The sequence below is a fragment of the Haliaeetus albicilla genome, chromosome 18 (assembly GCF_947461875.1).
Source record: "Haliaeetus albicilla chromosome 18, bHalAlb1.1, whole genome shotgun sequence".
NCBI lineage: Eukaryota > Metazoa > Chordata > Aves > Accipitriformes > Accipitridae > Haliaeetus > Haliaeetus albicilla.
In genome coordinates this window covers 9941336-9964862 of record NC_091500.1, presented here as the reverse complement: position 1 = coordinate 9964862, position 23527 = coordinate 9941336, and the positions used below count along the sequence as shown (strand labels likewise).

General features: G+C 36.8%; 1 protein-coding gene across 1 annotated transcript in view; it reads right to left on the bottom strand.

Annotated features, from left to right (window-relative positions):
- Positions 1-1645: 1645 nt before the first annotated feature.
- The window catches only part of APOB (apolipoprotein B), a 37997-nt gene continuing 16115 nt past the window's right edge, over positions 1646-23527 (bottom strand). Inside the window, exons 18-29 of the mRNA XM_069805703.1 lie at positions 22936-23147; positions 22202-22384; positions 21864-21985; positions 21023-21233; positions 19583-19758; positions 19261-19448; positions 18851-18996; positions 16122-16498; positions 7592-15172; positions 6674-6788; positions 5654-5837; positions 1646-4542 (exon numbers count right to left, since the gene is read on the bottom strand). Coding sequence (XP_069661804.1) covers positions 2716-4542; positions 5654-5837; positions 6674-6788; positions 7592-15172; positions 16122-16498; positions 18851-18996; positions 19261-19448; positions 19583-19758; positions 21023-21233; positions 21864-21985; positions 22202-22384; positions 22936-23147 — 11322 coding nt within the window. The 3' untranslated portion in view covers positions 1646-2715. The remainder of the gene's footprint in view (positions 4543-5653; positions 5838-6673; positions 6789-7591; positions 15173-16121; positions 16499-18850; positions 18997-19260; positions 19449-19582; positions 19759-21022; positions 21234-21863; positions 21986-22201; positions 22385-22935; positions 23148-23527) is intronic.

The following is a 23527-nucleotide window of genomic DNA, read 5'->3' as shown; positions in this document are numbered from 1 at the left end:
ATCATTATATTGTAAACTTTTCATAAGTGGAATGAATTGCAGCATAATTTGAATAATTGTGGGTTTGTCTACATTTCTGTAACATATTATATGGAAAATAAGGCTAAAATTTGCTAGAACCTGAAAGAAAAATGAACCCAACAAACAAACAACAGGAAAAGTCATGGAAATCAAAGCTACACCTGGTTGTACGTGCTTGTGGGACGTACCTGTGCACACATGAAACAAACACAACCCCTTCCTGTGTCAAAACACTGCCAGAGTTTCAAAGGGGTGCTTGAGATGACCTCTATGGTGTGGGGATTTAACAACAGCTAAATTCCAGCAAGATCTCATTTTTGAGCGCAATATTCTGTTTCCAGGCCCTCCCAAAACCAACTGTGGGATGACTGCAAGATGGCTGTCACATCGATTACAGGATTGAGAGCTTTAATCCAATTGGCGGCAATGCTGCTATGAGACTTGGAAATCTCCTCTAACCTCTAACCACAGTTTAGTGTGCAAACTATTGTGTTTGCTCTTGGGAAGCTTCAGTCTTGCCAAAGACAGCCAGTATTTATGCTATTTGGCATATTTATTATTCAGTTAACCCATTCCTTATAAGTAAATCCTTTTTTAGAATTTATAACCCTCCCAAGAGCTATGGGTGATGGACAGAAATAAATAGCCATGAGGGGGAAAACAAAAGAAAACAAAACTTTAAATCTCTCTTCTCCCATAACTTTTATAATTTCTTCTATTGTCCTTTGTTTCACAGGGCTATTTGTCATGATGAAGGGAAGCAAGAATCAGACAGTGTCTGAGAAATCTGGTTGTGCTTAAACATTTGTGAAATTCAGGGAAACAAGTTGTGCAATCTGACATCAAATAAAGATCAGATGACCCACAGGCTTCAGTTTCCTTGTGAATGAAGGTGAAAGGGCTCTGCAGCCAACATCTTTCTTTACTGGGATACTCAGTAGGACATGTAAACAGGGATTTTTATACCTCTGGTTCCCCTGGGCAGGGTGACATATGCAGATTAGTTCTATTCAGAATGAAAACTCCTTATTTTACAGTTCACAGGGGATTACTCCATCTCTTTATCTGAGAATTATTGCTATATTTGTGACGGCTGAAAAGCTTTAAAGAGAAAAAGGATTTACCTTACTTTCTAAGAGGTGCCTACTCTGCTGACAGCTAGATGGATGTGTGTATACTACTGTGCTTGTCGGATTCTAATTTTGGGATTAATGTAGCTCATCTGATAAAAATCATTACTAGCAGACTTACTTGGGTAATAATATTATCTGGCAATAGCGATATCAAAGTTGCATAGCCCAGCTTGCTCTGAGATCTGGCTAGATTGGTGTAGACCAGCTGTGGAGATGGGAGCGTTATTGCTGCATAAACTCAACACGGGCCCTGGACTCTCCCGTTTCCAGGACCTGAGCTAGCATTTTTACGTGGTGCTGCTCTGTGCTGTAGTATGTATCTGCTGCCACAAAACTTATTTGGGAATTTGTAAACTGGTGCTCCATCGCTTCATGTATGTAACCAATCATACCATGGGATGAAACCAGACTCTCTGTTTTCCCATTAATGAACAAGCAACAGCCATATTACAGAGTGAACTGATTGTATCAAAACAGACATGTACACAAAATTTCTAGTGTTGTTTGTTAAAGAGTTTATTGTCAAAAAGGCAACATTTTTTCAGCCTGAGCATGCCTTTCTCAAGGACTATCTATATAGTATTCCAACAGCTGAAAATAAACCATAACAGGTCCACACATTTTCCACTCAAAGTAGTCCTATTTTGTGAGTGAATTCTTTAACATTATTGCAAATTCATTTAAATGAGGTCTAGGCTTCAGCCTAGGAGACTGTGGGGAAAGCTTTTTGACTCCTATCATATACAGTGATGTCAGTGAAACTTTGACAGTTAACTAAACTCGTGATAAGTAAAAGTTAAGACAATTTGATGTGAAAACAGAAATATCATGGGGAAACAGGTAAGAAAACCCTGTATTTCTGAATTGTAAATTAGCCAGAAGAAAGAAAACACATCTAAAATTCTTTGCATAGTTTTCTGAAAACTGATACAAGCGTAGATTTATTTTTCTTAACAGAACATTGGTATTATTATCTACAGTTTTCCAGGAGTCAGATTTCTATATATGTTTATATTTTTATGTTCTTTTTCACCTTTTGATATTATTTCCAGAATTAAGTAATTTTTTTCTTCATATTTTTGTACATGTTCTTTTTTTCTTTTTCTCCCAAACTTATCTATGAAGGTGGTTCTATGCTGGGAAATAGATGTGTTTCCAAGTCGTTCTTCAACTGGCTTATGAATGTGACCTTTATCTTAAACCCTGTTTATTCTATGTATTCCTTAGCTTTTGTGACTATTTACAATATGTATTGCACATTATTGGCTTGATCCAACATACAGTGAAATCAAAGCAAAGACTTCCCATTGACCTTGACAATTGTTGGATTAAGCCCTATGGTCCAAGTAAAAGTAGCTGTAATGAATGACACAAAAATGTACTAAAGAACTCATTTATTGTCTTATTAAGCTTATTAAAATAACCTAGTGTAGATTATTCAGTTTTCACTTACAAATTCGGATTCAAACAGTATCTACCTGAAGCTCCAGTATGCTGATTGCTGTTATTTTTAAATACATTGTGATACAAACTTATTACTTCTCCTCTTCTGCATGTCCATTCAGGTCTTCATGCGCTGCTGTATATTTTCCATAATCTGCTGAAGACTTAGTTGTTCGGTGGCAAGTTGTTCATCAATGAACCTTTGCATTTCTTCCCATTTCCTGGAGCCTTGCTCAATGCCTTGCTGAATCAGTGTGCGTGTTAGTTCCACTTTTTTTCTGAGTGCCTCTCTGCTTTTTTGTGGCATTTGGTAAATGGATTGCCAGTCAAATGGCTTGGGCAGATCTATTCTAAGCTCTCCTTGACGAACAGCGATGTACGGCTTTATGCTCTCAGCTGTTACTTGCTCAAACCAACGAAGAAGCTCTGAGATATATTGTAGGAATGCAGAGTAATTTTCTATAGTTAGATCAATTAACCTTTTGGCCTCACTGATTAGCTTTTCTTGGGAATGACTAAGCTGCCCATAGATCTCCTGGAGTTTTTCTTTGACTTGCTTGTTATGTTCATTGATTTTCCTCTTAGCAGCTGCAGACCAATATCGGATTTTTTCCTGAGCAGCAGATGAGAGCTCCATGACCTTCTGTTTTCCTTTCCCTTCAACATCAGTTATAAGGTCATAATATTCCTGGCTGTAGATTTCCACCAATTCTCTTACTTGGTCTGTCAGGCGTGTAACCGAGTCAGCAAGATCTCCAACATACTTGTTGTGCCAACTCACTAGTGTATCTATTAGATTCTTCAGCCATCCTAGTACCTTGTCTTCTACCTCATAGTATTTCACTGACCATCCAAGTGTAGTTGGATCAAAATATTCCTCCCGCAAAGCCTTTACATAGAGGAGCAGCTGGCGCAGCTTTTCTGAAAGGTCCTGGAATGTCTTCTGGCTAAAATCTTTAAGCTGAGAAATGTATTTTTTAACATCTTCTGCCAAGGATCTCAGTTTCTGTGCATAGTCTGAAGCCATTGCATCTTTGTACAGCTGTTGCATTTGGACTTTGATGTCTTCAAAATTTTTGGATTGCAAACTTCTAACCGTTTCTTCCACCTTCTGAAAAACTTGTTGCACTACTTGTTTCAGTTGCTTAAGCCTTTCTGCAAAGTCAGCTTCCTGCAGAGTGGCGAATGTCTGCCTGATTTTTTCCTGCAAATGTTTCAGCATTTCTTTAATTTCATCAAGTACATTACGACCTCTAAGAATTGTTTCAGAAGCAGGAACTCTGACTTCCATCTCATTGATAGCTGCAATCAATGCATCAAAGTACTCCTGAAGTTTTGAAAGGCATAAATCAGCATTTTTTGCTACCTTCTCTGTGGTCATAAGGTATATTTCTTCACCAGTGTACTTTTCGGACACCCCAGGGACCTGGAATTTTGTGGTTTTCAGGAATTCAATGGCTGAGTCAATTAAGTGTTTTATTCTCTTGTGATACTCTTCTATTATGTCAATTGTAGCATCCAAAAGCTTTGCTTTTATTCTTTGATAGTCAAACTGTTCAGCTTGATCTGCTGCTTTTTGATACAGCTGTTTAGCTTTGACCTTCATCTCCTGATATTTGCCAGAGGCCTCATTGGCAGCTGTGCGAAGCTGAGCATCTATTTGATCTATTTGTTTAACAGCCAATGTGTATGCTTTGTCAGCATTATTCTGCATGATGTTCTTCATCTTTAAGGTGGCAGCACTGATTTCCAGTCCCATATGCTCCTTATGATACCGATTAACATACCTATAGACTGAATTTGTCATTTTAGGTACTTTTTCTTGTATACCCAACAGCAGGTCTTTGGCAGCATCTTCTTTCCAGTTGAATTTCATTTGAATTAGGTCAGATTTCTTGAAGGATATCTCACTTTTTAATATGTCAATGTCCTTCTGAGGAGCAGACTGAAAATATAGAACAGGATAAGAAAAAGGTAGCTTGTATATAAAACAAATCCAGTATTATTTATGAGTGTATTTCAACATTCTCATTTTGTATCTTTTATTTTATTATATAGTAGGACAAATACACTACAGTTTTTTGTCTACTCTTTGTTTTCTGTCATCTTAAAATGTTATTTTGGAAGAAACTATATTGTATCAAGCTACTTTGTGCCTCTTCAAACAGCAGGACCAGAACATAACTTAGTCTGGTGGTTTTTAAAGTTTGACTGCAAATAAGATTTTTCCTTCCTTTGTATTAAATGCCTATCATGTCTCATAAGGCATGTGAATTACTTGGGAAAATGAGCCTTCTACTCATTCTTGAAATCATTTAAAATTATTTCAAAAAGCATTTTCTTCATATGAAAATATTAGAGGATTTCATTTTGTAATCATTTAAATTGATGAGACCATTTAGAGAGTTACTCAGAGTAATCAAAGATCCTTGAATGAGAATCTATTTACATAAACAAGTTTTCCAGTTTTCAGTAGTTAATAGTGAGTTATGAGTTACTTGTGATTTCTAAATTAATATATAATTTTGGAAGGTAAGATTTTAAGTTTGAAATTGTAGCATGCCAATAATAATAGCATGTTTTGTTAGGAAATCTAGTAAGGTTTTTAATTCTCATAATGTATTCTGATATATTAATGGATTAAAAAAGACACTCTACAGATGGTCTGACTTCTTCCACTGTCCTGATTCCTATAATGGCCACTTTTGTAGTAATTATAAGTAGCCTGATGGGTATACATTAAACCTGATGGGTGGCTTATCTAAAACTGGCTTTGTACTTTCTTCAGTTTCAGTGGGTGTTCTCTTCTTGATCATAGGAGAGGGCAAAATTAACTGTGTGGAGGAGCTGAAACAGCCTCTTCACACAGATGCTACTTCTAGTATTGGAAAAGCCAGTGTAAGAAACAAAAACTTTAATGACTGATAATATACTTTTTCCTTGGACAAAGGGTGGTTAACTTATGTCTTAACATAAACATACACAAACTTTAAAAGGGAACTTTTCCTCTAACCCCACCCAACCTTTTTGCTTTTTATTGCTTATACCAAGCTTACCCGAGTTCGGTAGTAAACTTTTGCTGTGAAAATATCAGTGTCCATTTCAATGACATAGCCCAAGGTCCCAGCAGAGGGTGAAGATACTGAGCCGGATAAACTCCTGTCAGTCTCTTGATAACGCATATGAATGTCTGTAAAAGTTGGGCTGATGATGTCTAGTGATGCAGTGTTGTCCATGACTCTACAACAACAGTGAATACACAGCTATGAAGGAATGCACAAAGCACAAACCCAATGCAGTGTGTCTAAATACAATACCACCTATTATTTTGTGTATATATATGTATGTAAACAATGCCTTTGTCATTGAAAGAAAATGTAGGGTTTTACTATCCATATTTCTTAGGATTTAGCCTAACGCATTCAAAACTTCACGTCACTCCAATTGTCCTGTTTTAGATAAAACTATATTGAGCTCTGTTGAGAATTCTCATTAACTTAGGGCGGCAAAACAAAACCTGTAGCTGTACCCCTGTCAGCTTTCTACAGCCTTCTATAAGCTGACTGCAATTTTTTCCATCAACACAAGTATAGGCAGTATTTTTTATCTGCATTTGTACTTGCCTTCACAGACTCTGTCCTTTGGATATATCAGCACAACACTTGCAGATCAAAACAGGCAGTTAGAAGGTCAACTCTGTAATCCCTAGTACCAGTACTTGTAAGTAGAAATTACTCTTTGATGGCTTGTGGTGACAGAGGGATCCAGTGAAAAAAACCCAACAAACTATGTTGATGGTTGGATCTAGAATTGCTTTGGTTATAAAATACTGTGTTTATATCTCAGCAGTTTTCTGAAATGGGGCTGCTGAGAAAAGCTATTCTAGAAATGCTGAGAGGCAACAGCTTTCCAGCTATCTCAAGAGGGAAAAAAGCACAGCCAATAATTATGACAGAGTAGCTACATACATTATTATTAATTACAGCAAAGCACTCAGGAGCATTAGAGATCAAAGCAACAATACATCATTGGCAATTTTGTCTATTATAAATTATATAATTAGAGCAAATCTTTACCTAATTCCCAAAACAGTAAGATCTTCCTTGTAGTTCGCGCTCATGTCACGATGTGAAAAGCTGCCAGTTGTCTTCATAAGAAACATGCCTTCTTCATATTTGTAGTTTGAAACAACTGTGAGAAAGATTTCACATGTGTGTATTTCCAGAAGTTACCAGCAAACAATACAAAATACATATCCAGTTGTATGTTAGATGGCCAGTTGTGGGGTGTTTTACTAGTATGTAAAATTATGCATCAAGAAACTGAATGCCCATAATGCCCCAAATGGAAAGAAATGAAAATATTTGTTCAACTGGAGTATTTTAAAACTAAATTTTTCTCTATATTTAGAACAACATGGATATAACATTTTGCATTCATGCAGATCATCAATGAGGATTCTAATTTCCTGAGAGTTTAGAATTTTATTCTGATGTATATTTTTAGTATTATTATAAAGCCTAGAACTCGATGCTATATGGGACTCTGGAGTTTTCTGAGCTGAAAAAATTTTTGAAATCAAATATGCTGAGTTCCTAAGGAAAAAGATAGGTATTTCTTTATCTGAACTGAATCAGATAAAAAGTCAGCCTGCCTTCTCTCCTTTACATGTATTATTGTAAGTAAGGGGGGGAATGTTAGGTTCACAATTTCAAGTAAGAAACTGCTATACAGAAAAGAGAACTTTTCAATTTTTTTCACAGTATGACATTAGTTATACATATATCTAGTCATTAGCCTTCAGGGTGACTACCTGAGACTCTCATAATAATTTATGAAAAAATGCTGCTGATGACAAAGAAGTATAATCTAATGTCAATGCTAAATAGACAGCAACACCTTCATATACAAAGTCCTGAAAAAAAATAATCTGAAAAACCCCAGTATACAATATTTTCCCCAAAATTGTGGCATACAGAATTTTAATGTCTTACCATTCAAGTCATATTCCAGGAACTGCAATGTTGAGCTGCAGGTAGAGTCAATGGACTGTTCGAAAGAGTCCTTTTTGTTTGTGAAGTCTGTTCTCCAGGTGACATTGTACAAAGGGGAAGCAACTTTGAAAGATCCAGTCAAGGCACCAAATGATGGGATGTAAATTCCAGCAGGCAAGGATATTTTGAGAGGGGGGATCTCAATTTTCTGTTCAGGAATTGTAATTGTAGGCAGATCAAAATCTGCAATCTTATTAGCTACTTCATCTAGATCTACATGGAAACTGCCAAGAGAAATACTCTTTGGAAGAGTGAATTGAGACACAGTTATTTGGTATTCAGGTACTGTCACCTCAAAATATGGTATTTTATATTCTTCTAATGTAATATAATTGGCTCCTACATCCACTTTGGGGAATCTTAGTTTTGGCAGTGTGGGTAAATTGACATCAAATGGCATTGTGTTTAATGTCTGTGGAATTTTTATGTTGCGCAAGTCAATGGTGTATGCCGGGACCTGGAGAGTCGTGAAAGGAACTGTGAACTCTGGAGTGCTGAGAACAGGGCTTGGAGCCTTTAGGTGTAACTCAGGAATACTGAAAGTGAAGCCATCGGTCAGCTTATTCACAGGTATGGGGAAAAAGTAACCATCATCACTCTTTGTGTACACGAGGGATGCTGAACCATTTAAGTACTGTTTTCTGTCAGTACTGGTAGTGACATCCAACTTCAAGATATCCCATAAGCTCTTCTCAGCAATGGGACACTGTATGTTTTTGAGGAAGTCCACGTATCCTTCCAAAGATCCAGAAATATCAAACTTTGCCTTTGATTTTTCATTTGATAACTGCATATCATGACTGAGAGATAATGACTGAATTTGGCCTTCGCCCTTCCAGCCAACTTTCTGGTTTGCAGTATTGATTTTCACTACGATAACTTGATTAACTGAGGCTATGTCCAGGAAGGAATTTGGCTGAGTGGCTTGAATCTGAAGATCTGCCGATATACGCCAAGGAGCCAGCTCTAAGGTTGCTTTGCATCTTTGAGCCCCCGTTGTTGTGAAAAGAGGTGTATATCGTGCATGGTTCTTCCCATTGTGCTCCCACACTGCATAAACATGACGCGTAGATGCTTCAGCTGCAAGTATTTCTTTCAATTCACTGTTCCAGAGTCCATCTGCTTTGGAGTGGGCCTCAAGCTTGAGAGATAACCGAGCTCCATTAGCATTCAGATAGGTGTTTGCCTCATGGTCTAGACTTCCAGAAAATGCATTTCCAGTGTAAAATACTCCATCAATATCCCCGTTTGTAGAAGTTTCTACTGATATGTAAGATGTAAGGCTCTCTAAAGCAAGTTTGTGAGCAATTCCTCCCTTAGCACTGGTGCCATATTTAGGAGTATTAAAATCATACATTAATTTTAGCCCTGAGGAAAGAGTGGGTTTAGACTTAGTATTTCCAGAAAGTTCTTGGGTGAAATTCATTTTTAAAACTGGTGTGTTGATTTCTGCATTTGTTGCCACTGAAGCTTCCATGTTCCTCTTTGTGAGACTAATAGTGCTGTCATGATTTCCTCCTAGAAATTTGTTATTACTCAGGGACAATGCTGTGGCCAGCTTCAACCCCCTTTTTCTTGTCAAACTTGTTGAACCATCCAGCTTAAATTGCAGTGCATCAATGACAGAAGAGGATAAGACACTGAGTTGCCCAGCAATATCTGACTGATTGAACAGCCCGGCATTTGCAGTTAAAGTGATCACACTGGATTTAAATGAGAAGTCATAAGTAATGTTTCCCATGGCAGGAATTAGGATGTGGTTTGACGGGCTGTTGATTCTGAATCTAGGAAGCTTTAGAGTGCGTAGATCCTGTGGGACATGAAGGACTGGAAGCTCCAGAGAAGGTAAGACTAGTGTGTAAGATGGTACTGAAAAGCCAATAAATGGGACTGTGAATCCTGTTGTGCTTATTTCTTTTGGGAGCATGTAGCCAAAGGCTGGCATCTCAGCAGTAAAAGGAGAAACCTCAATATTCACAATTGGAATGGTATATCCTGGAATCCTGAAGGTCCGTGGTAGTTTGTTCAGTGATGTTTGTATTTTGTATTTGTCAAATTTTGTTTTCGCTTCATTATATGACTTTGTGAGAAAATCTAAAGCAGTGTTTCTTCCTCTCTCAAAATACTTGTTGAAGAAAATTATGTATTTATTAAGTGCTTCATGCACTGTTGCTAAAGGAAGTGGGATTACATGCATGTCTTTGTTTTTCTCATACCGAGCATTCAAATTTAAATCAAAGGATTGTCGTGTTGTCTTCAGTAAATCCTTCAGGCCTACCTGTTCCCACAGTGAATAATCTTTTAGCTGAGGAGTTTTGATTCCAGTGTAGGGAATCTGAAGTTGAGGAGTGGTTAGAGGAATATTTAGGAAGTCCAGGTTAGCATCTCCATTCATTTCAACATGAGCTTCAATTCTGTCATCATTGTTGCCAGCAGACATATTATGGGAATATCTGTACTGATTGAATCTGCCAGTAGCTTGCCAGCTGACCTGCTGAACAGAGGAACTGAGTGCAAAACCATAGTTATTCAGGAAGTCAATTTTGCCAGTCAGTCTCATTGGGAAACTGATTTTCACATTTCCATCATTGTTTGTTAATAGACGAACTTCAAAAGGTTGTGCCAAGAAGGAAACCTCGTTATTTACAGTTCCAGTAATCCGTCCATTGAGCCGAGCATTGTGAGAGCCTGTTAATTCTACTTTCATTCCTCCAAGCTGTCCTGTGCCTTTTACATTCAGAACACTACGTCCCACACGCTGTGACTCAATTTCAGACTGAATCTGAAGTGTTGCATAATTTAGGAAACCACATTCATATCTCATAGCTTGGTTGACTTTCAGGTACTTATCATTTATTCTGTTGTTGGCAGAAAATGTAATAATTGGGCCCTCCACCCTGAAAGTGGCATGTGAATCATGAGTGCCTTCATCAGAGAAATTAGGAGAAGCCCATTTCCAGTTTCCTTTACCAGTGGTAGTAAATGATACATGTCCTGCTTCTACCTCTGTTGTCATATTATTGACCAGATCAGCCTGGCTGGAGAAATCAGCTTGTGGAATATTCAGTCTGTGGGAATATGCCGTTCCACTCTGCATCCAAATTTTTCTTTGCAGCTTGACCATTAAATTATTCTGTAGTTCTATTGAATTTTTCGTTGTATGTAAGTTTGCTCGAGTTTCAGCTTCACCTTCTACCGAAGTCCCTAAAAATACTACTTCATTGGTGTGATCAACTTTAAGGAACCTGTGGTTGACCTTCATGGAATTTTTAAGGTTCAGCTGCTTCATCTCAGGGGCCAAGAGACGTGAATCCGCAATAACACTGAAAACTAGGAAGTCTAATTTGGATGTTGTTTGAGCTGAAAGGGAGGTCACAAATTCTGGACTGTTTGCAGATGTTGTAGTATTATGAACCTCAGCTTGTGTGGACAGTGTAAAGAATGGAGAGGTGACTCTGAAAGCACCAGACAATTTGCCAAATGTAGGGACAGTCACAGTATGTGGGATATGTGGAAGCTGGAACTCTGGTATCTTCATGTTAGGAATCTGGAGCTCATTTAGATTTAGCTTTGGAACCAATAATTCTGGTATTTGAAACTGAGGCATTTGTATTTCTGGGAAAGAAATGTCAGAAAAAGGCATATCTCTCATCTTCAGATCTTTAAAATACAAATCAATTGCTGGCAACTGAAATTCAGCAGACATGAGTTTGTCTATCATTCTCACAATCTGAAGTTTTATCTCATTCAAGTCAATTGTATAGGAAGGAACTTTAAAGGTATTTAGAACTGTAAATTCTGGGGTAGTAAATTTCATTGGGATTTTCATGTCCTTTAGTCTCTTAATATTTATCTCATAGGAGGGGATATGCAGATCAGTCAGTGGAACAATGAAGTCTAGTGTTCGAAATGTTGCTTCCCGAAGACTTCGGAGACTAACCTCAAAGGCGGGTACAGTGACTATAACAGTACTGATTTCAGGGACTTGAAATCCTGTTTCAACAAACTGGTTTAAATTTTCAGCCCAATTTTTTAGATCATACTCTTCAGCCAAAGCAAGGATTTTCTTAAAAGCTATGTTCCACTGGTCAGAAATGTATGTGACAACAGAATTGTAGAACTGGCTTATCTTCTGAAGATACCACTGGAATTCTTGAGAAATATCCATTTCAGAAATCCTCTCTCGCAGGTCTTCCAGATGTTCATTTACCTTGGCTTTCAGATTAGCAAATGTTGTTGAGTTTATGAGCTCCTTGAACCAATTAATTATTGCAGCAAGCTTGGTGTCCCTTAGTTGTTCCATACATTTTGAAATCACAGTTCTAAAATCTCTCATATACTGTTTCAGTGCTTCTGCTTTCTGTGGAAGTTCTAGATTACTGAGTTCCTCATTTATTTTCTGGGTCACTTCTCGGATTTTGTTATTTGTGTCATCAACAAACTGGTTATAGTCAAAAGACTTGAGCTTTTTAATAACCATGTCAAGGAACTTGTTGACTTCCTTAATCATCATTTCATAATCAAAGGTTTGCACTTTCTTGACAGCATCATCAATAAAAGCAACAACTTTATCAAAGCATGACTTCACATCAATACTTTTCAGGTAGATGGCCAGTTTCTGGATAGTTTCTTTTATTCTGTATTGGTTAAGCAGTTCTATCATTCTGTCCATTAAAAAATATACTTGCTTATCAATTTCATATTTTACAATCAGTTTGTGCATATGACCTCGGAAAGTGCTGATCTTCTCAGACACTTCATACTCCTCCATCCAATTTAGAATAAAGTCTTTGATTTGTTCAAGAACTTCATTAATCTTTTCAATTGGTAATGAACGCTTCAATTTTTCTAAAACTTCTTTTGCATCAAACATTTTAATCTGCTGTTTCAAATTTTCTGCAATGCGTCTGACATCGATATTCTGAATCTGAATCTTGAGTTGTTCTAGGTTTTCCTGTATCCTAGCTGTAACCCTGTACTCATCATCTACATTTTTAATCCAAGCCAAAGTGCTGCTTCCAATTTTGCTAGGATAATACTGCTGAAAAAAAATTTGCAATTTTTGAATAGTGTCAACTACAGTTGTTCTTATCTTATATTTGTTATCTAGAGCTGTCATTGTTTCAACTATTTGGTCAAGAAGCTGTGCAATAAGTGCTTTAAAGTCATACTGTTCATAATGATCTTTGATGTATTGCTCAATTTGTATCAGATAGACCTGCAGCTTAGACAGTATTTCTTGAAGATTGTCCATGTATTTTTCCAGCATAATTTGGAGATCATCAGATGTTATTCTGTAGTCCTTTGTGAAAGCAATGAAATTATTTTTCATGCTGCTAACTCTGCCTTTCATATCTAATTTGTCGATGTAATCATTAATGTGCTGTGGCAGTTTATCCAAAGTTGCCTTGTATTTTCTCATATGTTGTTCTATGTTAATGTTCTTCAGGTAACTTTGTATAGCCTGCAGTGTGGATAAAACAATGCCTCTGATTTGTTCAAAGTAAACTGGCAAATGTTCCAAGAATGGTAGGTTAATAACATGCATATCTTTGTTTTTGTCATACTTCACAGAGCCAGAGATGCTGAATTCTTGAGGCTCTGACACACTGCCCCTGAGGTCCAATACATCAATTAAATTAACTTCTTCAGATGTGAATGGTAGCATGACTGATGTATCCATTACAGAGAGATCTGCTAAAGCTCTTCCACTAAGTTCCACACCAGTCTTTTCTGCATCATTGTAAGCACTGAGATCTTGTGAATATACGTTATTGTTTAGCTGACTTTTCAATTTCCAAGCGCTTGACTGCTCTGATGGAGTAAAAAGCATATGAACTTTGTTATCAAGCAGGGTGGTGTATCTTCCTCTAGATTTCAGGTTATGACTGGTAGATCCTCTGTAATCATGGGAGAAAGTGAAAGCAAGAGGCTCTGCTTTAAACAAGAATTTGCTGTAAAGGTCTCCTGTGTGTTCACCCATAGCAATCAGCTTTCCATTACCATTGGTATGTATGTCAGCACTGATAGCAAATGGGGCCATAGTGGAACGCACAGCATTGCTGAAACGGAGAGATTTGGAATCACAGTTTGTGTTCATAGTAACTGAGGAAGCAAGTCCTGCCACATTCAGATTAACTCTGTGACTCACTGCTGTGCCTTGAACATTTGCGACTGTATCTGTTTTAAAGTTTGCAGCTAGATCAGCATATGTAATGGTGTAGGTATGCCTTATTTCATCTGCTCCATAGGCTCCTCTGACATTGCCACCCAAGTTCAGCTTCAGAGGCTCAAAAAGCAGTTCTGCTTTGTTGGAAACTTCTGTTTTAGTGTATTTAACATTATTGCTCAGTTTAGCTGTAAGTGAGCTAGGCTGCAGTTGTAGGTCAAAAACATGCTTGTGGAACTTGTCAAAGCTGAAGCTGTTGTCTAACTTCGAAGCAAATGTTAAGGATAAGCCAGGAATATTCAAGTCATTTGTGTACTCCAACTTAATCTCTTTGAACGATCCTTGCAAATTATTTGAAAACTTGAGTCCTTCTCTATTAACTCTGAAGTTTAAAACATGTTTGTTGTCCATACCCAGAACTGTACTCTGATATTCACTTCCCAGTGTTACTTCCGTTAGGCTCACTCTTCCACCTAGATTGAATTTTGCATTGTTTTTACCATAGCGCCCAGAAGAAGATAGTGACATGGAGCCTCCAGCAGTATCAAGTTTGGCATTCATTTCACTCTGCATTGTCAGTGGACTGAACTGCACATTTGTAGTTGCGCTGCTGGCTAGACCGTACTGATTTACATTGAGTGATGACTTATGTGCAGCTCGATTCCTTTGATCAGTCATAGAGATATCAGTGTTGAAAACAAGATCCTGGGAATTGAGAGAACCTGCAAACAAGGCATAACACTGGGTTTGCTTGTAGGTGGCCTGGTACTCAGATCGAAGTGCTGCTATCTTCTTTGACAAAATTAATTCAAGCTTATTGACACCTGCAATATGTCGATACCTCCCATTTGTTTCAGATGCCATTTTCAGCTGGCTGTTTTCATACTTCAGTGAAGCTGTGTTCTTTAATAGTCCGCTTTGTACATCAGAAACTGAAGTGATGGAAAATAAATCATCAGTGTATCTGCCAGATATCTGATTGGTAGCCTGAAGGTAAGAAGAATCCAACTTCAGATTTGATTTTCCTTCTAAAACCCGTCTCTTTTCATTGTATGAGCTTGATAGAGTGTAAATGCTTCTTGCAAAGACAGAAGCCACTTCCAGCTGCCCTTCCATCTTGACGTTATTGATTTTCACGTTATTTGTCCTTTCAGAAACAATATCACCAGAAAACGAAAGCTGAGGACCCAGAGTACTGGATGCCATAAGTGATATGGTGTAGTTTGCAACTGGATTAGGTTCATAACTCTTTGTCCTGGCCAACTTAAAAACTGATGTTAAAAGCCTGTGCTTCAGGTGATTTTCGTATGCACAGGTGAATCCATTTCTGTTATATGATGCTTCTCCAGAACCTGAAATAGGAAAAAGGAGACAAAAGATACTGGTGTAATTTATACCTTTTTGTCTTTAAGACTTTGCCTGATGCCACTAAGCTTTTATGTTACTGCTTGAATTGCAATTACTGTTATTATAACATTTTGCTTTAAAGGACAAAATGTTTTGGTAAATCCTGAATATTTCTGTAAAAACTGTTATTATTTTGATATTTCAGGCTAAAGTTTTGCACTATGAATAAATTAAACCTCTACACTACTCTACTAAATATAATTGTGTGAAACAAACTGAAGTTATGTCATTATTTAAACCTAAATTAAGATGATGGACTCTCAAGAATAACCCATATTTAACTTTCCTGTTTTTTAATGTTTTCTTTATCATGCTTCATTTATAGTGGTGAGTTTATTAAAGACTGAAGTTAGCTTGTCCTTTTGCAATTTGGGAACTCAAACTGCAATTTTAGAGGAACTAACTTAAAAATACCTGTCTTAAGACCTATCCAGTCTGAGTCTGAGATAACTGCGATCTAGTTATGGCAGTATATGGACATATATAAAGGATAAAAAAAAATACATCTATCTATATATAAAAATAGAGTGAGAAATAAACTGTGGGCATACCTACATGTACACCTGCACACCTGATTTTGAAAACACTTGACTTGTCAGATACACAAGTATTTGTAGGATCGTGCCTTCAGTTTTGAAGGACTTTTTCTTCAGTAGGTAATATCTAGGAAAATACGGACCTTAAGAGTCTTTATTGAATTAAACTGACTTCACCTTTAGTGCCTGAATAAACAGACTCACATAATATCTTTAAAAACAAAGAGAAAGTGATTTGAGATTATACACCTTTCTTTAAATAAGCAACAGGAAAATGAATGTGCTGTACCTGATACATGGAAAATAAAGTCATTAAAGTAGTTTTGCCAACATTGCAGTATTTAGCACACATTCTTACCTTTCACACTGTAGGAAAGTAGCTCAAAAACTGAATCAGCATTTGTGGTGTAAGTAGTTCTTATGCCGGATGCTTTCTCTGTGGTGGTATTAGCCAAAGTGTATGCTGCTGTCCAGTTGTAATAGTTGCTGTACACATTAGCAGAGACCTCTAAAGTGCCAAGTAAAGGCACACGAAGAGGATAGGATTCTGGAACAGTAAATGTCGGGATTCTGTATTCCTGAGATGGCACACTTATTCCCATTGACTCCATTACCAGAGGAGGTGTTTTAACCGTCTGTGGCACCCTTATGTCATGGGATGATCTTCCACCAAATGGCAGCCGGATATTAATTAGAAAACTGTTTTTATTTAAAATGTATCTGATCCGGCCTTCACTAGAAAATAAAAGTGACTCTATTAGAAACTGCAAGTCCATGAAGCATATACAGAAATTTCCATGATTTCTACTATTCCCATGATACTGAGCTTACTTACATGCTTATATCAATGTCCTGACTTTAGGTTTAGAGATAAATGTAATGATCATCTATTACTATCAGCATCTTTTAAGCGCTCATCTATCAGAATTTACTGAAAGCACTTTCAGTATCAGTGAATTCTGTCAATGTTTTTTTCCCCTTATTTCATAATCAGGGAGACTCATAGGTCAAGTAGTGCCGAAACACATTCTTTCTGTAAGACCTTGCATTAGAATTCAAAGGTTCCTGATTCTTTGTTCAGAGCTTAACTAACTTTAGCTCACAGGTGGCAAGTGTCATTCAAGGGGATAAATACACAACTGTTATGAATCTTGCATTTAATTTTCTACTCTGAGAATCCAAATCTACTTTATGAACATTAATGAAAAGATGTATTGGCATGAAAATGATCCTCAAAATGAAGGAATTTGAATGAAAATAGCTGACATATAGGAAAAAAAAGTCCTCCAAAACCACTGCTGCACTTGTGCAATGTGGCATGCTAAGTACCAGAAAAAGGCAATTATGTTCTTTAAAAAAGTGATGTATTCTTACAGAAATGCATGAAAAGTCTTATTAGCATTAGAAGTTGTAAGAACCTAAATTATAAAGGATTTATCTTTCTGATGATAAACATTTCAAAAGTTTAATCCAAATATTTAGCATTTATTTTATTCTGAATGAAAATAAATAAAAATCTAACCATTTGACCAGGAGCTAGGACTGGAAAAAATGGATCGTCAGCTGAAAAGCTTCTGGGGAAAAAGTGTAATTACGAAAAGGCAAAACAGGAGGAAACTCGGCCTTAATTTGTACATGAACAATAAGCTGGCAAAGATGCTTTTCTTTGCCTAACTGGTCTTTTATATTACAAAATCTTCTTTTTTTACACTTAGAGCTACATCCTAAGATGAAAATTAAGGAAACATTTTTGAAGTTTGTTCCTTTATATCAAATGCTTAAAAAAGCAACATCACAGAGCAGTAGAAGTTCCTATTATTATTATTATTATTGTAATGTGCACTGCTGATAAGAAAATGGGAGAAAAAGCAGTGTTTTCCTTGCTTCTACTTAGCTTAGGAACACAATAGAAACAACAGAGATGTGTGTCGTTAACATAGTTTCATATTACCACAGTGAAAGATAGTACATGGAAAAACAATGCTAAGAGAGACAAAATGCAAGACTGTTCTCCATCTGTTTTTGTAATCCAGTCTTACACTAGATTCTGTTGTCCTTTACATTCATTTCAGCCATCAATATTTCCCTAGCTTATGGGAAAACTATACAGACATGTTTCTATTTATCACTGTGGTAGCTGTGAGTATATTCTGAAGATACTACCAAGCAACAAGTTCCTTGAATTCTTATGCATAGGCAGAGCAGCAATGTGATAGGAACACTAAATGGCAAGAACCGTATGTGCTAGGAACTATAAGAAGAGCAAATCCTAGCAGGTGCACGGGCATTTTAAAGTCTAGATCCACTCTGGCTGACTTACAGTCTAATTTCCTAGAAACAGAAGAAATATACTATTCATCTGCCTTCCAGTCTCTCTTTTTGTTTGTCAAACCCTACTTTTTAGAAATTTTTAACACATTGGATGATTTCTATGAAATTTGACAGGAGGGTAAATGCCTCAAGGGTAATTACATTCATGCAAATTCTGTTCCCTATTAGGTGGAGGAGATAGGCCCAGACTCATGCAAGCATCCAGTCCATATGTGCGCAACCATGGCATGTGTTGCCTCTGAGCAAGTGACAGACGGAGTCAGACATGGGAAGAGGTCAGGGTACTATATTGGTGGAGGTCAACCAGTATGTGTAGGGGAATGGGAAGAACTGTCCGATAAGACTGCACAGGAAAAAGTAGAGATATTAGGGTTGTGGCCAAAGACAAAGGGTCTGTAAGGATGCAGGACACAAATCTATGGGAAACTTGCTTCATTAGTTCTGTGGCTTAAATATTGTTGAACGCTGTATTTTTGTTCAGTTCTCATTACTATGTTACAGAATACTTCAGGATATATTCATATACTGCAGGAGTGACTGCTGTAAAGTCCAATCTGTATTAAAGATGTGCATCATTTCCTCCATATAATTTCATCTCTCTGGTCTTAAAACTCTTTGTTACAATTCCAATTTTATGCTAATGCTTACGGCAATTCCACACTGTTCTATAAAACAAAGTAAAATAAAATAGCACAAAAATATGAACAAATATCTATTTTCAGTTTCCTGTGTGACTATCCTAATTTGTCTCCCTACCTTTTCAGGAAAAGTTCTTCAGGAATGGTAATAACAGGCAGGTTAATTTTCTGAATGTTCAGTTCCTGCAGTCCACTTAGTTTGTCTTGCAGAGTCTGGGCATAGGGGACACCTTTTGATGCCTTTTGCAGCCAGGTGTTGGTTGCCTGCAATGAGGAGACAAGTTTTTCAAAGTAAATAACAAGTTTTAGGACTTCCCAGTAAGTTATCTGAAAGCCATTGTAACTATCCATATACTGAGCCCTAGGCATCTGATAAAGTGACTGATTCGATCAAGTTGGAAATATACATCTTATTCAATCTGATGAGTGCTTTTACAAGTAGTTCCCATTTTGGCTTCCATGGGGGAGGCAAGAATTCACCAGGGCTATGTGGTCAAGCTGTAATATCTGCTGTAGGCTGAAACCTACCACGATAAATTGTGACACAATATGTCGCAGTGTCATATCTGTATGAGCCACTTTCCGATCCAGCAGTTCATTGGCATGCTTCTCTAAAGTTTTTGGGTAATCTGAAAAGTCCACTGGGAAGCCAGAAGACATTTTTTTCACAGCAGCACTGGCACCTGAATTCCACTCTAGCTCAACTTTCTCTGAATCTGAAAATCATGAATTTAAAAAAAAAGGGTAAAATTAGTAATATTCTTATTCTATTTAGGGATATACCATAAACTAGTGTAACAAGATGTTTACATTTATAGGTTGTACACGTGGATCATGTTTTTGCCCCTACCATATCTGAGAAGAACTCTTTCTGAAATTGAGTTTCCGTGAGTTGTTGCAGATGAGCTCATCTGAAGATATCCTTTGGTTGGTGAATAATTAACCAATGCTTCGGTTCTAAGTTCGGTTTGCAGGCGAGGAATAGAAATAGTGCCTCTTAACATTGTCTCTTCCATTCCAGCATATCTGTGAAAGCAAAAAGTAAATGTGAATAAAAAACGTTTCACTTTACTTTTTCACTTATGGTTCAGGAGCAATTTCAGCATTTAAAACTATCGTAAAGGCATAATAGGTGTTATAAAAAAATAGATTGAATCAAACTTGTAAACTCTGCTCCAATTCAGTGAATGTTTTCTGCTTCTGATAGTTACTTTGGGAAATCTATGCTAAATTATTATAATGCTACTATGCAGATACACACAATAATTATTCTGTATTAATTTCATAATACTGAAATGGATGGAAATATGTACCTGTCTTGATAAAGTACCTGAACCAAATTCTGAACTCCTTATTCAAGCTGAATTCTCTACTATGGATACAGACTGTGGCCATGAATCACATAGAAAAAAAACACTTGACAAAATATATTATGCCACTGGGCTTCATTTTCCTTTATTCACATTTATTTTATATCTCTGTAACTTTGTTGACTTGAGCAAACTTCTAATATTATGTTAGTGCAAATGAAAGGGAATTGAGGTCCCTGACATCTGTCCAAAGCTCCCACTGATATCAGAGGCAATTCTGCATGAACAGCAAAGACAAAGACTCCCTGGGGCACCATCAAGATCACAGAATTCCATGGAAGATTGAGGTTTATTAAAGAATGTGATCAGCTCATTTCACTATGGGTTTGTGAGGCAGATAATTTTAGAAACCCTGGCAGGCTGAACATTTTTGTTAGCTCCCCTGTAGATGTTCCCGGAAATATTCTCATCGTGAAGCGTGGGAATTTTTACAGGAAGCTCTCAGTTATTTTTGGTTTTGTTGCTTATTGAGTGCCATTAGATTTCTTCATGGGGAGATGTAATAACTTTTTTTTAGAGCCAAACATATCCAGTAAAAGATAATACCCGTCTGAACAAACCTTGCCTTGTTTATATCCTTGGACTGTCACACCTGCAATAACACTAGTACAATGTCATTCCTGTAGTCATGTGTGTGCAAACATGGAAGAACTAGGTCAAGGAACTTGTAATACAAATTATATATATACATATAGTAGGAAAGATCAGTTGGTGTGTTAGATGTATTTATTTGATGTATACATGATGGATTACAAATAAAATACTTGAAGGGTTTTTAAGGAGGGTTTGAACGACAAGTTTTTGTGTCTCTCTATATACGCAGTTTCTCCAAAATGGGATAAAATTTTCTACCTTCAATAAAACATTTAGCTATCTTATCCAAAAGTATCTGTAAAAGTCCAAGTGGTTTTCTGAGTTACCTTATCTGGCCAGTAAGAGTAACTTCAGAAATCTTCTTGTTGTTAAAGTCTAAGACAAAGATATATGCTTTCTTCCCAGGAACGGATTCATCAGTAATTCTGAAGTTTGTACCAAAGTCAACATCAACATCTGGAATGTGGACATCACTGGTCAAAATCTTTCTGTCCCTGTTGTACCTGAAGGTCAATGTGGCCTCATGCTGCTTTACACCTGGAAAAGATAATGTACTTTGGTTATTAGCAACTATGGAATCTGTTTGGACTTTTCTTAAAAGAAGAATAAAAAAGGATCAACTGGAAGCTATATTACCCTGAGGTTCTAATGCAACCTTTAATAAGTCTGAATCAGAAACTGGGTCATCTTTTTTCTCCTCATCTTCTAAACACAGAATGGATTTATCCACTAATCCCGTCACTACTTTTGTTACGTAAACTTTCCATCCCACAGATTCTCCCTTTGAAAATTTGCCGTTTATACAGTTCTTCTCAATTTGTATGGTTTACTTCCGTATGTCATCAGAAATGGTATTTTTCTCTTGCTTATATAGAACCCATTAACTTCTCCTCTTCCTTGCTTCCATTTACCAACATTACACTTTTATTTAAATCATGGGGAAGGCATTTTTGGATACAAAATCAGCCTCTGATCATGAAAATCTTGCACTGGGATAACATACATGAAATGAAATGGTATTAAAGTGTTGGCCTGTTTGGGTGTGAAAATGGTATTCTATTTTATACTGTAAAGAATTCTATTATGATTTATTCATATAAATCTTCTTCCCATTAAATGATGCAGTTCAAAACTGAGCTAAACCATATTAGTTTTTCAGGCTCTTACCTTCTGCCTGGACAGCAAACTTTAAGGTGTCTATCAGGTCATTTCTCTCTCTCTGCAGATCATAGTTTGCAGTTGCAGAGTATTCCTTCACTTTGCCTGTGGACACCATTTCAACTTCGAATCTAAAGAAGAAGTAAACAAATGTCTTGTAAATAACTATTTTGTCCATGACCACAAACAGAAGAAATCATACAGTTCTCAATAGCTCTCCTTCTGAGCTGCTCATGCTAGTTTGTTTTTAAAGATTTTTAAAGGTAAGTGTTATGTGAGAGGGTACTGTAGATACTAAGCCCTAAGAGTTAACACACAATAACATAGATAAAGCTGATATGACTCACCTGGATTCTCCAGTCAAGGGAAAATACGGAGCTGCCTCTGTGGCACTGGCATTAGAATACAATAATTTGGTGCAGAAATTTAGACCAGCAATGAAAGGCTTGCAAGAAGTCCAGGTTTCTCGGTTCTCGATCAGAGGTGGGATCTCTTCAGTTTTGGCTGAAGACACCAAATGTAGCGTGTTGCTGGAACAGAAAAGTGAGCCATTTATTCCCAGGACAGGTGTTCAGACATTGTCCTATTAACAAGGTTATTTTCTGAATAAAAATCACTTATTAAGGTAGGGGCTTAATGAAATAACATTTGGTGGTTAAATGATCAAGTGGTTTATTATTATAAGTATTACTATTGGTAATTACAATTCTGTGTATTGAGCCATTTACCCTCTCTAAAATTAATGCAAGTAGTTTATTTAAATTCAATCTAAAAATAGGCATTGCTATTATAATAATTTTATGTGAAAGAAAACAAAATAATAGAAATGGTAAGAGTCTTGCTGAAAATTTCAGAAAATAGTGACAAATTAAAGAATCTGTAAGCCATGACTCCCGGTTGCCACTTATCTGGGCTATTTGCTTATCTTGCAAAAGAAGTTATCCCAGTTTTACAATGTCTGGGATTTTTCTGAACTGAAAATTTCTCCATGCCTGCCCTAGCCTCTCAATTCCATCACAATAAAAATGAAGAAGAGAAAGGAAGAATATAGCCTTGGAAGTTCTCATTCAGTTCTCATTACCTGATACTGAGGAGCTTTGTTGGAGTCTTCGGAGCAGGAATGCTGAATTTCAGCTGTCCAGCTTTCATACTAACATGTGCTTCAATTCCAGACTCATGGAATATATTAGAATTAATCTCCACGCCACTTCTAGCAAATTCAGGCATGTTTATTCCCAGGTGTGTTACAAACTCAATTGCTACTGAAGGTTTAGCAATGAGTTCTGCTTGCATCTATTTAATAAAACCAAAATGGTATATTTATTTGCCCAATACACTTCTTACTGGTTTTATTAAACAAGTGTAATACTCTTGATATCTAGAGGTAGGCTTATATAATTGATTTTGCTATTAAAAAAATTTGATTCCCAAGTTACATAAGCAGAGGGAACATGTACGTGGTAAGTGTAATGTAACAAATACAGCAAGATGATAATACCAAGGAACCTAACCTATTTTAATGTAAAAATACACATGCTTCAGAAAGATTTTGCACATGAAGCTACTTGCATGTATTTTTAAATCTGAAGAGAAGAGCCAGTTTTCCATTGTAAGAAACCCAGCAATTTTCAAAAACAATGAGCAAATTATTTGACAAAAAAGAAATGGATCCA